The 13,973-nt window shown below is 39.9% G+C and overlaps 1 protein-coding gene across 1 annotated transcript in view; it reads right to left on the bottom strand.

Annotated features, from left to right (window-relative positions):
• The window catches only part of ELOVL6 (ELOVL fatty acid elongase 6), a 119,269-nt gene that overhangs the window by 28,568 nt on the left and 76,728 nt on the right, over nucleotides 1–13,973 (bottom strand). Inside the window, exon 3 of the mRNA XM_037031932.1 lies at nucleotides 11,949–12,080. Coding sequence (XP_036887827.1) covers nucleotides 11,949–12,080 — 132 coding nt within the window. The remainder of the gene's footprint in view (nucleotides 1–11,948; nucleotides 12,081–13,973) is intronic.

Raw genomic sequence — 13,973 nt, 5'->3', positions numbered from 1 at the left:
AAGAATAACCAGAATTGCCAGAAAATCGAACTGACTGGAAGCCCGACAACCATGGAGTTAAAGAAGAAACATTCATCCTGACCAGCAGGAGCGCTGAAGACTGGCAGCTGGAGGACTGGGCGGGCAACGCAGCAGCCGGCAGATGGAGCTGTCCCACACTGGCATGCAGATAAAACGGGAGGAACAACTGGGGCGTGAGACAGACAGCGCAACCCAGGATTCCAGAGTGGGAATATAAAGCCCCAAAACCTCTGGCTGTAAAAATCTGTGGGCACTGCAGCCATGGGAGAAACTCCCAGCCTCACAGGAGAGTTCACTGGAGATACCTACAGGGTCCTAGAATGTACATAAACATGCCCACCTGGGAATCAGCACCAGAAGGGCTCAATTTGCTTGGGGTAGCATGGGAAGTGACTGACAGCCAGCCAAGAAGGGAGCAAGCAGCGTTGTTCCCTCTCAGACCCCTCCTCCACATACAGTGCGCCACAACACAGCAACATGGGTTGCCCCACCCGGGTGAATACCTAAGGCTCTGCCCCTTGCAATGTAACAGGTGTGCCGAGAGAAAGAAATACGGCCCAAATGAAACAACATCTCAAAGGTCCTAAAACAGAACTAAGCGATGAAGAGATAGACAACCTATAAGATGCAGAGTTCAAAACGCTGGCAATCAGGATGCTCGCAGCCATGGTTGAGTATGGTCGCAAAATAGAAGAAAAAAGTAAAGGCTATGCAAAGTGAAATAAAGCAAAATATACAGGGAACCATCAGTGACAGGAAGGAACCTGGGACTCAAATCAATGATTGGGGTCAGAAGAAAGAAATAAACATTCAACCAGAATAGAATGATGAAACAGTAATTTAAGAAAATGAGGAGATGCTTAGGAACCTCTGGGACGACTTTAAGCATTCCAACATCTGAATCATTAAGGTGCCAGAAGGAGATGAGGAAGAGCAAGAAATTGAAAACTTACTTGAAAAAAAGAAAGGAGAACTTCCCCAGTCTGGCAAAGGAAATAGGCTTCCTGGAAGTGCAGGAAGCTCAGAGAGGCCTAAAGAAGTTGTACCCAAGGAAGCACACACCAAGGCACATCACAATTACATTACCCAAGATGAAAGATAAGGAGAGAATCTTAAAAGCAGCAAGAGAAAAGGAGACAGTTACCTACAAAGGAGTTCCTATTAGGAGTAATGGCAGCTGATTTCTCAAAAGAAACTTTGCAGGCAAGAAAGGGCTGGAAAGAAGTACTCCAAGTCATGAAAGGCAAGGACCTACATGCAAGATTAATCTATCCAGGAAATCTATCATTTAGAATGGAAGGGCAGATAAGTGCTTCTAAGATTAGGTCAAGTTAAAGGAGTTCATCATCACCAAGCCCCTATTACATGAAATATTAAAGGCACTTATCTAAGAAAAATAGGGTGATAAAAAATATGATCAGTAAAATGACAACAAACTCACAACTATCAACAACTGAATCTAAAAAAGCAAAGACAAAAACAAAGTAAACAAGTAGAACAGGAACAGAATCACAGAAATGGAGATCACATGGAGAGTTATCAGCTGGGAGGGGGAGAGGAGAGAATGGGGGAAAAGGTACAGGGAATAAGAAGCATAAATGGTAGATACATAAGAGACAGGGGGAGGTTAAGAATAGTATAGGAAATGGAGAAGCCAAAGAACTTATATGTATGACACATGGACATGAACTAAGGGTGGGGGGTGAATGCTTGTGGGAAGGGTGGTGCAGGGTAGAGGGGAATAAAAGGGAAAAAAATAATGGGGCAAATGTAATAGCATAATCAATAAAATATATATTTAAAAAAAGGACAAGAAGTTTTCTTTTTAAGTAATTGCTAAATATAGCATTTCCAACTGCAAATAAGCAAAAGCCATCGAGTGGTCTTTAGTTCTGTGAGATGGTGAGGACATTCCTTGTCTGTACTCACATTAACCTGTAGCTCTTTTCGTTAACCACACTGCTGGTGCTGTGGGCTGTCTATATAGTACGTATTAGATTTATAAGAAACTGCCACATAAGGTAAACACTTGTCCTATTAGAACTAGATCATTACACTATGAGGAGGTTCCCCCCCCCCAACCTTTAATTTGGAAGGAAACAGAACCATCAGGCAAGCCTGGAGCAGCAGACCGACATGCAGGTCAGCGCCCACCCCGAGGGAAGGAGGGGCAGCCTGCCCACTCGTGCCAGAGCCCAAAGCCAGCTGCACAGCAGCGCGATGCTATGTGCTTCTGGCTTTTCCTCAGCAAGCCCCCTTTTCGGGAGCTTGGAATTTTCCCTTGTAGTGGATATTTTTATTTTTAAAGCACGAGTAAAAGCTCGTGCACTTGATTAATCCATCCAGTTTTTATTTTCTTGGAAACACGTAAAAATCCAGGCATTTTCTGGATTCAAGGGAAAAGTGGGAACATTTGTTCCTATTCCTTTATTGGAAAGTCTTTCCAATAATGGAAAGGAGACTTACTAACGACTGTCTACAAGTTCCCTTTCTTCGTTCCCCTTTTTCATTTTTAAGAGATAAATATTTATTAATTGCCTACCGGGATGCTAAGGACTGGGCCGAAAACCAAACAAAAATCCATATTCTCACAGAGTTCGGATTAAGTAGGAGGGAAGAGAATGAACGAGATTGCTAATACACTGAGTGGTAAATGCCAAGGAAGAAAATCAATCAGACATGGGCAATAAGGAGTATAGGCAGGGATTACTGTGATGTGGAGTAGGGCATGGAGAAGATCTCAAGGAGAAGGTGAAATTTCAGTAAAAGTCTGCAGGACGTGAGAGACAAGCCCTTGGAACATCTGGGCAAGGAATGTTCCGGGTGGAGGGAAGCATTAAGTGCGAGAGCCCTGAGGGAGCAGCCTTACTGGGTGTTTAAAAAGCAGCGAGGCTCAGTGTGTTTTACTGAGCCAGCACAATTTCTCAGGGGTTTTTTAGAACAACTGTAACATTTACCATTCACACTGGGACATTTTTGAATGTGAAAAGCAAATTATTGATAGTTATGCCAAGACAATGGGCATAAAACCAAGACTGTTGAGAGCAAACCAGGTTGTATAAATCCCAGTTTATAAGCTCTATCTTACTTTTGAAGTACAGAGAGTTGCCATTTCTTATCTTTATCATTGCTCAAAATGAACCAAATAATTCAATCAACATCACTTTATTGTGATCTAGTCCTAGAGCCTCTTCTGGCAAACGACTGAGTTCTAGCCATGTAAAAATCAAATGCAGTGCTAATGAGGCAGCCTATGTCACACACAGCCCCTCTCTGTTATCCATTACTGATGCTGCCAGCGTGGCTAGTGAAGTGTGGAGGGGAGAACCGGAGATACTGTGGGTTGGCATCGGAACCTCTGATATAAAGTCCCGTGGAAGCGGCATTTTACTTTTGTTGCATCGAAAAACACGAGGATGGGATAGATTTCCAGGGAGCCTTGGAGCATGCATGCAGGGTGGAGTTGTGTGTTACGTACACCAGTGTGGGGGAGGGGCAGGGACGAAAGCTTTCCTTATCTTGTTGCTGTGATGTGTTGGGTAATACCTTTGCTGTGTGTATGGGTGGAACAGAATAACCAAATTGATATTCAAACTGAGCAGAGTTGTGGCAGGTATTTTGGCAGCTCTCAAGTGGAAAGGGATTCAAATACAACTCAAAATGCTAAGCAAATCCATTGTCTTTCAGACTAGATACTGTCATCTCCATGTATGGAAACACTAGCATGGTGTTCCTCATCAAGGAAGTAAGCCAGCTCTTGGTGTACCAAGTAACTGTAAGAATGATTTTTTCTATGGCAGTGACTTTTTTTGCCTTTACTGTTTGTTAGGCATTAAAAAACCAGTAAACTATTGAGTTAATAATAGTTAACTGGTTAACTATTTAACTCAACGTAATAGTTTACTGGTTTTTTAATTCAGTGTAGGCGCTTCACCTTTCTCTTGGTGCCAAGAGAAACAAAATGTGTTTTGCTCTCATTCTGGGACCTGCCTTTGAAATAACCATGTCCCCTGTCTGCTGCATTGCTCCTAGTCTCCGTTGTTTTGTGTCTCAGTGAACAAAACTCCAGCAATTTATTTTTGAGAAAACTCCATTTGATTCTGCAAGGAAAACTTTTACACAACCTGCCTTCAGAAAGGAGTATTTTTGGAGGACATACAGAGGATCCAGAGACACATGAAAAGATGCTCGATATCGCTAGCTATCAGAGAGATGCAAATTAAAACCACAATGAGATACCACTTTACACCAGTCAGAATGGCTATCATAAACAAAGAAACAAACAACAAGTGCTGGAGAGGTTGTGGGGAAAAGGGGACCCTAGTTCACTGTTGGTGGGATTGCAGACTGGTACAACCACTATGGAAAACAGTATGGAATTTTCTAAGAAAACTAAAAATGGACGTGCCTTTTGACCCAGCGATTCCACTATTAGGAGTATATCCTAAGAACCCTGAAACACCAATCCAAAAGAACCTATGCACCCTGATGTTCATAGCAGCACAATTCACGATAGCCAAGAGTTGGAAGCAACCTAGATGCCCATCGGACAATGACTGGATCAAAAAACTATGGTACATTTACACAATGGAATTCTATGCTGCAGAAAGGAAGAAGGAACTCCTACCCTTTGCAACATCATGGATGGAACTGGAAAGCATTATGCTGAGCGAAATAAGCCAGGCGGTGAAAGACAAATACCATATGATATCACCGTTAACAGGAATCTAAACAAAACAAACAAGCAAGCAAGATATGACCAATGACACTCAAATACGGAACAGGCTGACAGGGTCCAGAGGGGAGAGGGGAGAGAATCATAGGGGAAAAGGGAATGGACTCACATGAACAAGTATAAAGGACACATAGACAGTAACTAAGGGTGGGGGGTGGAAAGGGGAGGGAGGCGGGGAGCATGGGGCAGGGGGCGGGCAGGGTTGGGAATATAAGACAGAAAGCTGTACTCGAACAAGAATTAAAATTTTAAAAAAAGAAAGGAGTATTTTTCTATATATCTTTTAGTTTCTGTTTAAAAAATGAGACAGCAGCTGTAATATATAAATATAGCATCAGAATCTAAGCATTAAATGATTTCTAAGGTTCTTTGATAAATGACCCAAAAGCCAGAGGAAGGAAAGCACAAAGAACTGACATAAATAAGATCACATTTTACACTTTCAAGTAGACAAGCATAAACACAAAAACAGTCCAATAAGAAGGGATGATTAACAAATGTTTAAGTGAGCAATGGCTGACCCCCACCTGTCTGTGTTTACCAGACCATGTGTCCCTCCTGTGTGCACACGGTGGCAACACTAAGGATGATCCTCGCTGAGAGCTGAACGACAGCCGAAAAAGAAAGTTCCCAAAAGTGTCCTTTCAGGTATACATACACACTTCACTCAGGGTCATTGTCACAGAAGGGAAAACTAAACAAGGTTTTCAAGTCTAACTGTAAATCTTCCCTTATTGGGGGGGGGGGGGGAGAGACAGAGTAGAGAGTTCGTGTTTTGATATTAACTTCTATTTTAATGGAAGCCAGAAACATAAAATGACAATTGTCTTTTCTTTTGAAAAAGTTTTTTTTGCATTATTTGATTTCAACTTTAAAAAAATACTGCTATCCATCAAACCGTTATCTTTTTCTTGTTTGACTTTTCTGTAATGACATAAAATTTTACAAAAAGAATGGAAGCATCCTCTGGACCCTCTCTGATTCCATCACTCTCCCTGCCTCCCCAGAAACCAAGATAATTATTAACCTAAATTTTTTAAACACTATTTTTGGGCTTTTACTACAAATATATTAATAAATAAAATGTAGTGTTTCTTTATGGGTCATTAAACTTTTCACTCACGACATCACACTCCCAGACCTATTCTGCAGCTTGTTTTTTCACTTCTCAACATCATGCTCTCTAGAGTTGATACTATTTCTTTTATACCATCAATATTCCTGGAATCACTGTCTACAGTGCTGTTCTCTAGGGACTAAGAAGGACCATTTTTGGCAACCACAGAACCAAATACTAGATACCAGGTACTTGAGTATAAACTGATTAAGTTGTTCTGAAATTTATCATTTGGAAATGTTTCATCATTTTGCCCATTGATGATGTAATGTACTTACTCTTTCAATATGGGTTTTTTTAAATGTCCTATCTTTCTCATCCGAACAGTTCCACTTGGATTAATTATAGAATTGTTTCATTAAAAATAATAAAGCAACTGCCAATAATTCTTCCAACATCAAATATTGGTATGTATAACATCACAAGTTTTGATGAAATACCATGCACCTGCTGGTCTGTATTGTTGAACATAATTTTCTGAACATTTCCTGCGCTACATTTAAATGCTTTGTTCATGGAAATACCACTAAAGAAAAAGTAATTTTCTATTAATTTTGAATATATTTTATACTTAAGCTGACAATGAAATTTAACTACAAATGAAAATATGGCCAAGATATAAAAATGAATTTTAACAGGTTAAAACTGGCAGATGAGAAGTCGAACTACAGAGTACGTATAAAACATCTGGCTGTGTGCAGACCAGGCATAAAACAATTGAAGCCAGTGTGAATCACCAGGAAATGGGAGTAAGCAAATTTGAAGCAAGTGCATATCGGCAACTACAAATCTGCGGCACAAAGCAGTTATTGAATTCTAATGTGCACTGGCTGGACACCCTGCTTTGACCTGTTCTGGGTCAGAGACCCAGAAGAGGGCTCCTTGGAACTCCTCATGCTGCCCATGAGAAGAAAACACTGCCAGACAGATACTGGGTACAGGCTGTTCGAATCAGCACACACATCTGAGCCCAGTCTAGAAGGAGTTCTTAAATAAGTACATAGTAATTTTTTTACAAGTCAACTGGAGTAACGCAGCTGAGATGCAACAATAATATGGTCTGATGACTCAGCAGTGACTGAGAAGAATGAATTATAGGCACCTCCAAGTATCTGATGCTGTTTGCATGAGCAACAACTTCATCTAATGGATCTGCTAATTCAAATTACCTGAACTTTCCAGTATATTCCCCTAAGAAAACGCTCTAACATCTAGGGCCAAAAGCATACGACATTATCTCATTGGATAAGGAAACGCTTGTCCTCAGGTTGGGTGGGATGTAGGTGGGAAGCAGGGGCGGTATCATCATCACAGCTGTATCTGTAAGACTAATTGACACCAGGAGCTGACAGTGTGCACCTGAGAGAGGGGACAGGTGCGGGCAAAGAGAAGAAACTGTAAAAGCAGCAGCAGCGACAAAACCCAGAGTGCTCCTTCTCAAACGAACTGGATCTATTCTATCCTGGCGTAGACTCACTCAGTCGATCACGTTCCATCTACTTCATCAGTACTTACATCAGCTTTCCATAAATTAAATTGTATAGTCAGTCAACATCCAAAGTAAAGAGAAAATATTCCACAGGTAATTCTTGCTGAACTATTCAAAAAATAGTTCGTACCATTTTTTGAAGTAGATGGTATGAAGATAGGGTTTTAATTTTTGCTTAGGTACTCTGCATGTCCAAATTAATTTCCAATTTCGATTGTCACACTTCATGAGTAAACAGGTCTGAAAACTACTCATAGAGGAGTCTCTGGCTACCGTAAAAACGAATGGGCATATTTGACGAGTTGGGGGTAAGAAATTATTCTTAAGCAGCAAAATATACACAAAATTATCTTTTCAGTGATTTTCTAATTCCTCTAACTGAGAAGTTCGGTTCCCATTCTCTTTCTGTGTTTTCATAAATCAATGATATTCTGTCATGGCAAAGAGGGTAGATCCAGTGGAAGTGGAGTAGATGCAGAACAACTCATAAGAATGTCTCTTAAGCCCCAACTGGTGTGGCTCAGTGGGTTGGACGTCATCCCACAAAGCAAAAGATTGCTGGGTTCTGTTCCCAGTCAGGGCACATGCCTAGGTTGCAGGTTTGGAGGCAACTGATTGATAATTTTTCTCCCTTTCTTTCTCCCTCTCTTCCACTCTCTAAAAAACGAAAAAATATTTTTTAAGAAGAAAAAAAAGAATGTCTCCTGAGCTAGGCATTTCTAAACTTCTATAGTAGTCACTATTTACAGATAGATTTAAAAGTCTGTGAATTTTTTTATTTTTTAAATTTATTTTATTTCATTTACTTATTTCTAGAGAGAGGGAAAGGGAGGGAGAAAGGGGGAGAAATGTCAATGTGTGATTGCTTCTTGAGCGCCCCCCTACTGGGGATACGGTCTGTAACCCAGGCATGTGCCCCTACTGGGAATCGAACTGGCTACCCTCTGGTTCGCAGGCCTGAGCTCAATCCACTGAGCTACACCAGCCAGGGCCAAAGAATTTGCGAATTATAGTAAGGTGGAAACCATTCCAAGTTTTCTACAAAAACACGGTCTTGTAATAATGAAGCTATCCTGTATGACCAAAATAAGAAAATTCTTATTTAATATTCACCAAAATATCTGTTTGTAGGAAGGACTTATTTTTGATTCTTTATATCAACTTCATTCACTTTTTTAAAAGATTTTATTTATTTATCTTTTAGAGGGGAAGGGAAGGAGAGAAATATCAATGTATGGTTGCCTCTCCTGAGTCCCCGTGGAGAAATGCTAGGTTAACACAATAATAGAATTCCATTATCGCTATTTTCCAAATTCCTAGTTGGAACATTATAATCAAATTTACAGGAGTCTAGACCATCCAAACTCAGACTGTTTGATATAGTTCTGGTTTTTAAAGTTTTATACAAAATATAGCTCTGAAGAAAGTAAAGTAACTGAATTAAGGAAATAAAAAAGGAAACAAAAACCTGCCAATCTAAAAAAGGTAAAGTATTGTTAATATATATGCATCGTAGGATAAAGTAAATGAATAATTACTGGCTGACATTGGGAACTTAGATTTTGGCATGGGAAGAAGCAGAGATAAGCTAATTAAGTAAAAACTCTCTAGTCATAAATATGAATTGGAAGTATCCAACTCTGGATGTTTCTTTATTTTTTTAAAAGGTTTTATTTATGTATTTTTAGAGAGTGGGGAAGGGAAGGAGAAAGTGAGGGAGAAAAACACCAATGTGTGGTTGCCTCTCACGCCCCCCGTATTGGGAACCTGGCCCATAACCCAGGTGTATGCCCTGACTGGGAATCACAATGACCACCCTTCAGTTCACAGGCCTGCACGCAATCCACTGATCTACACCAACGAGGGCTGTTTCTTTAAAAATAAGTAATTTTCTATTTCTGGCCTCTGATAGTCCTAGAAATAAAAGCTGACTTAGCACCAACAGCCATCCCCAGTACTCAGATAGTGGTTTCTAAATAATATTTCCCCTCTCCCAAAGGAACTAGGGCTCCTTAGAGAAATGGCTAACTCCATTTCTGGACAAGGAATGTACACTACGCCTGGCCTAGAACACCTTGTCATCTCCCTCAGAGAACCAAGCTTTGAGAACTAGTCAGTGCATGGGAAAAGGATTCAGGAGTCAACTTGAAAAAAACTCCCACTGGACAAAGATAAACTACTTCAGCATCCAAAAGAGTAACAGCAATGAACTGAAATCTACCAAAACCAAATTCATTTCAAAATCATTGACACATGAAGTGTATGTATAGTATTGAGTATATTAACTCAAACCATGAGTTAATAATAATAATTAAAAAGGAAACAGTTATTATTTACATGCTAGGTGATCAAATAGTTTTTCCTGAAATGGCTACATACTATATAGTCAAAGAATCAAGCATTTATCCTGCTTCTGCTGTAATAACTATGCATATACTTCAGGAAAACAGAAAGGCAAGTTTTTACTTAGAGAGAGTCAAATATTAAACCTGAATATAATCAAACTTCTAGCTCTAACTGCCAACTAGTAAAGAATACAGAGGACAGAAAAATGCAGTCTGTGGGGAGAGTCTAAGGGGCAAATGATCTTCAAAGGATGGATGGGGGTCAGGGGGGCACATGGGGAGAGGAAGGTGGAAACCTCTAAGTTCAAAGAAATCAGCCAATGAAAATGTGTGGATCTTCTTTTGTTTCAGATCCTTAAAATTTTTTTTTGTAAAAAAATCATTAATGAAACAACTGGGGAAATCTGAACACTTAAGAATAAAAAAATATTACTAATTTGGTGACATAAGGATACTGTGGTCAGTTTTTTTTAAATGAGTACTTAACTTATAGAAATCATATTATTTTATTCGGACATATTTAAGCTTGTATTCTTTCCAAATAATTTGGGGTAAGGAGAAGTTGGTAAGGATACAGATGAAGGAAGAGTAGCCCAGTGGGAACAATGATTTAAGCAGGGTAAGGAACACACAGGGGTCCTTGTACTTTCTTCTCTGCTTATATGTGTTAAAGTCTTAGGAAAAAATGATAAAGGCTCAGGGATGTTGAAAACTGTAAAATGCTGGAAGGCATCATTAGAGTACAGATAATATTTTCCAAAAATATCAAAGTCCTTTTGGTGAGGCATACTCTGTGAACCTAAAATGTAAATAAAAACTAAAATGCTATTTTGGGTTAGAGAATCATGCCCTGACACAGACTACAGTGGAAGAAGCCTGTAGAGCAGACCCAAATCCTGAGTACCTCAAACCCAGCGCCTCCCAAGATGCACCAAGACGAGCATACTTTGTAGCAGCAAGCGAATGACTGATTAGACGTAGGGAACTAACCTAACAGAAATGTACAGATCACTGGAGTTCGTGCAAACCCTCTTCCTGATCATTTTTATTAGGACGGAGTGACTAATGAGGCTTTTAATGATACCATCATTTCTGCTTAGTGGTAGAACAGTAATATGTAAATGAAAAAATAAAAATAAAATCATAAATATTAAAATGAATAGCTTTGTATTTTGCAGTATATTTATATCTACTCCTCGTACTCCGGAAGCCTAGTCATAAACTTGCTGGTTTTGCTGAACAAAACACCAATGGAACAGGTGCCTTTGTCAATGCTGTAGGTGAATGCTGGCAACTTTTCGGACACCAGTTGTGTGCTAATTAGCCTTGCAATTGCCCATATCGCCAAATATTACCAATGCTTCTTCAAGCTTCCAGGAATGAGGCTGGATGTCGGCTGGCAGACACCCCCGGGGAGACCATGCCTGGTCCTAACAGCTGCTATGATGAGCTCCACCAGGTACAAAGAACTGGCTGCATAAACATATGCCTGAGAGTCACCTCAGGTCACGGGGTGGAGAGTGCTTTGGGGGACGCAGACAAAAACATTCTCTGGTCTAATGACATGGGCACATGACCTGGGTCCAGTTATGATTGATTGCCTTTTTTTTAAAATACTCACCTGAGGACATGCTTACTGATTTTTAGAGAGAGGGAGAAGGAGGAAAGAGAGAGGGGGAGAGGAAGATCAGTGTGTTGATCGGGTTGCCTCTCCCACACATCCCAGTCGGGGACTGAACCCACAACTTACGTATGTGCTCTGACCAGGAATCCAAACCGCAACCTTTCTGTCTCCTGGATGACACTCCCATCAAGGGGGCCACAGTGGCCAGGGCTGAGTGCCCTGTTTTAATTAAGTATCAGTAATGGCATAACATCTGAACCCTCTGCTCTACGATCGACTTCAACAGTGTGGCTTCCCATTTAGCCATTCATCTAGACTTATGTGAAAAAACAGAAAATAGACACACTATTTCTAGTCTTAAGAGATAGACTGGACATCTGATTATTCCATGAGCAGCTTGGACAAGATGGTCTGAGAACTTTTAAAATAAGAGATTGGTTATAGTGTGGAAAATTTGGTTGCGATAAAGGGCTTGCTTCTCTCTGGACGTGGCTTTGTGTCCTCATTCTACTCAATAACCAAACATCTGAGATGTAAGGTAAAATGCTCAATTGTTGCTTCTTTCAACCAAGTCTGATGAAATGGATGCGTTTCAAAGCAATGTGAAAAGCACCTACCTGAAGACTGCGAGGGTCAGAGACCAGATCACTAAAGGCTTCCTCAGTTCAAACTTCGCCCGTTTGTTCATTACGTGCCGACCACCAAAGATAAAGGCAGCATACAGAGCAGAAAACAGGAAAGATTTCTTCCTGTGAACAAACAAAATGCCAAAATTCTATGAAATAAAAAATCTAAACAATTTACTTTTTATCCATTAAAATTTCTATTTAGTCACTATTCATCAACTTTTATACCAGTCCCTTCTTTGTAAACACCGAAAATATTTTCTTGGGAACGTGCCCCTTCACTAAAGAGACAACTTTTAGTCCATGTGGCAACAAGGCGCTATTGCATCCTCTCTTAGGGAAGAACACAGAACCACCAGAAGTATACTTGCCTAAAGCTTTGAGCTTGAATCTAACCAAATGTCTGATTTTACTACCTATTTATAGGAAATAGGGAATAAATCCAAATTGTGGAACATTCTGTAGGGCCACTGAACTTATTTCTTCAACAGATCAGTAGTGCGGAGCCCAAATCTGAGACTGCTATAAAGTAAAAGTGACTTGAGATAAATAACAATCAAATATAATATGTAGAGCTTTTTTGGATCCTTATTTGAAAAAGGCATTTTAATAAAACCAGCAAGCTGTCAGTCATAATTTAAAAAGTCCTTCATTAATATTTATGGGTGAAATTATGTCTTGAGTTTGCTTTAAAATTCCCAGGAAACAAACAGAACCAAAACAATATTAAAGGTGGTGAGATGAAACAAGATTAACAAAAGGGACAATGGAACACAGGGGGCTCATTATTCTCTCTCTTTGGCAATCAGATTTACAAGGACTCTTAGTCAGAAATGGCTAAGGAATACCAATTAGAATCTCCAGGTCCTGCTGGCTCACTACTGTGCCAAGGAGAAGTGTACAATAGTATTGATAATGCCAAAAAGAACAAAAGCTTCTATAGACACCTAATTCAATAAAAAGTAACAGAGGCCTTGTAAATAACTTAACCATCTGAACAAACTCCTCAAAAAAGCGATGTTTCCCTTAAAATGGGTGTTCCCCACTTGACCAGATTGAAATGAAAGGATTGAAAGTTACAAGGCATAATACAAATCACAAAATGCATTAACCTGAAAAGCATTACTTGTCAAATGTTTCATTTTTTCTCTTAGTCACTGACACGTACTGCTGACTCACGAGGAATCTTACTATTTATCCAAGCAAGGCTCCCAACTCAATGAGAGCAAGTGACCTACTTGGTGAGCACCACCAAATGAAGCGAATGATGCCAGAAATCCAACCACACATACGGGTGGGACAAATCACGTTCACTGAGGTTTGCAAAAACCACAAGACTTGGTACACAGGAGTGCTTATTAAATATTTGTTCAGTTATCACAGTCTTGGCATATCAAATTTTCTCACAAGGAAAATAGCTCCATACACGGCTGCTCAGCAAACACTAAGTTTCCAGTTGTACTTCCTTAGTAATACATTAATAACTAAAGGAGAAAATAGTTGGAAAAACACATATGATCCCTTTTTTCTTTCCATAAAGAAAAAGACTATTTCTATAGTTCAAACAAAAGTGAAAAATTTCTGGAAACTTTACTATTGAACATTTCACGCAGAAAGTACTTTGGGCCATAAATATATTTATTGTTTCCCTTCTTTGAATCTTGCAGGTGTACAGCATTACTTTTAGAGTCAGAATCACTATGTGCGTTTACACTCATATAGGACTGACTAAAGAAAAACCAAATTCCATCAAGTTAATGTAAGCAATAGTAATATCAAATAGTACATATTCTTTTAAAAACGATGAGGACTTCCGCCAAGATGGAGGCATAGGTGGAAACACTGTGCCTTCTCCCACAACCAAGTTTGAATAAAACAAAGGTTTGGAGAAACAAAGACACAACCAAAGGACAGAAAATTGAATTATACGGAAGTCCGACTACATCTAACCGTTCAACGGGGACGGTAAGAGGGGCGGAGCCAGCAGCGAGCAGGGTCGGGCAGGACAGGGCCCCC

The sequence above is a fragment of the Sturnira hondurensis genome, unplaced genomic scaffold (genome assembly GCF_014824575.4).
Source record: "Sturnira hondurensis isolate 20B ecotype Veracruz unplaced genomic scaffold, ASM1482457v3 Scaffold0021214, whole genome shotgun sequence".
Classification (NCBI taxonomy): Eukaryota; Metazoa; Chordata; class Mammalia; order Chiroptera; family Phyllostomidae; genus Sturnira; species Sturnira hondurensis.
Note: the sequence above shows the minus strand (reverse complement) of the source record. Positions and strands in the feature narration are given on the sequence as shown.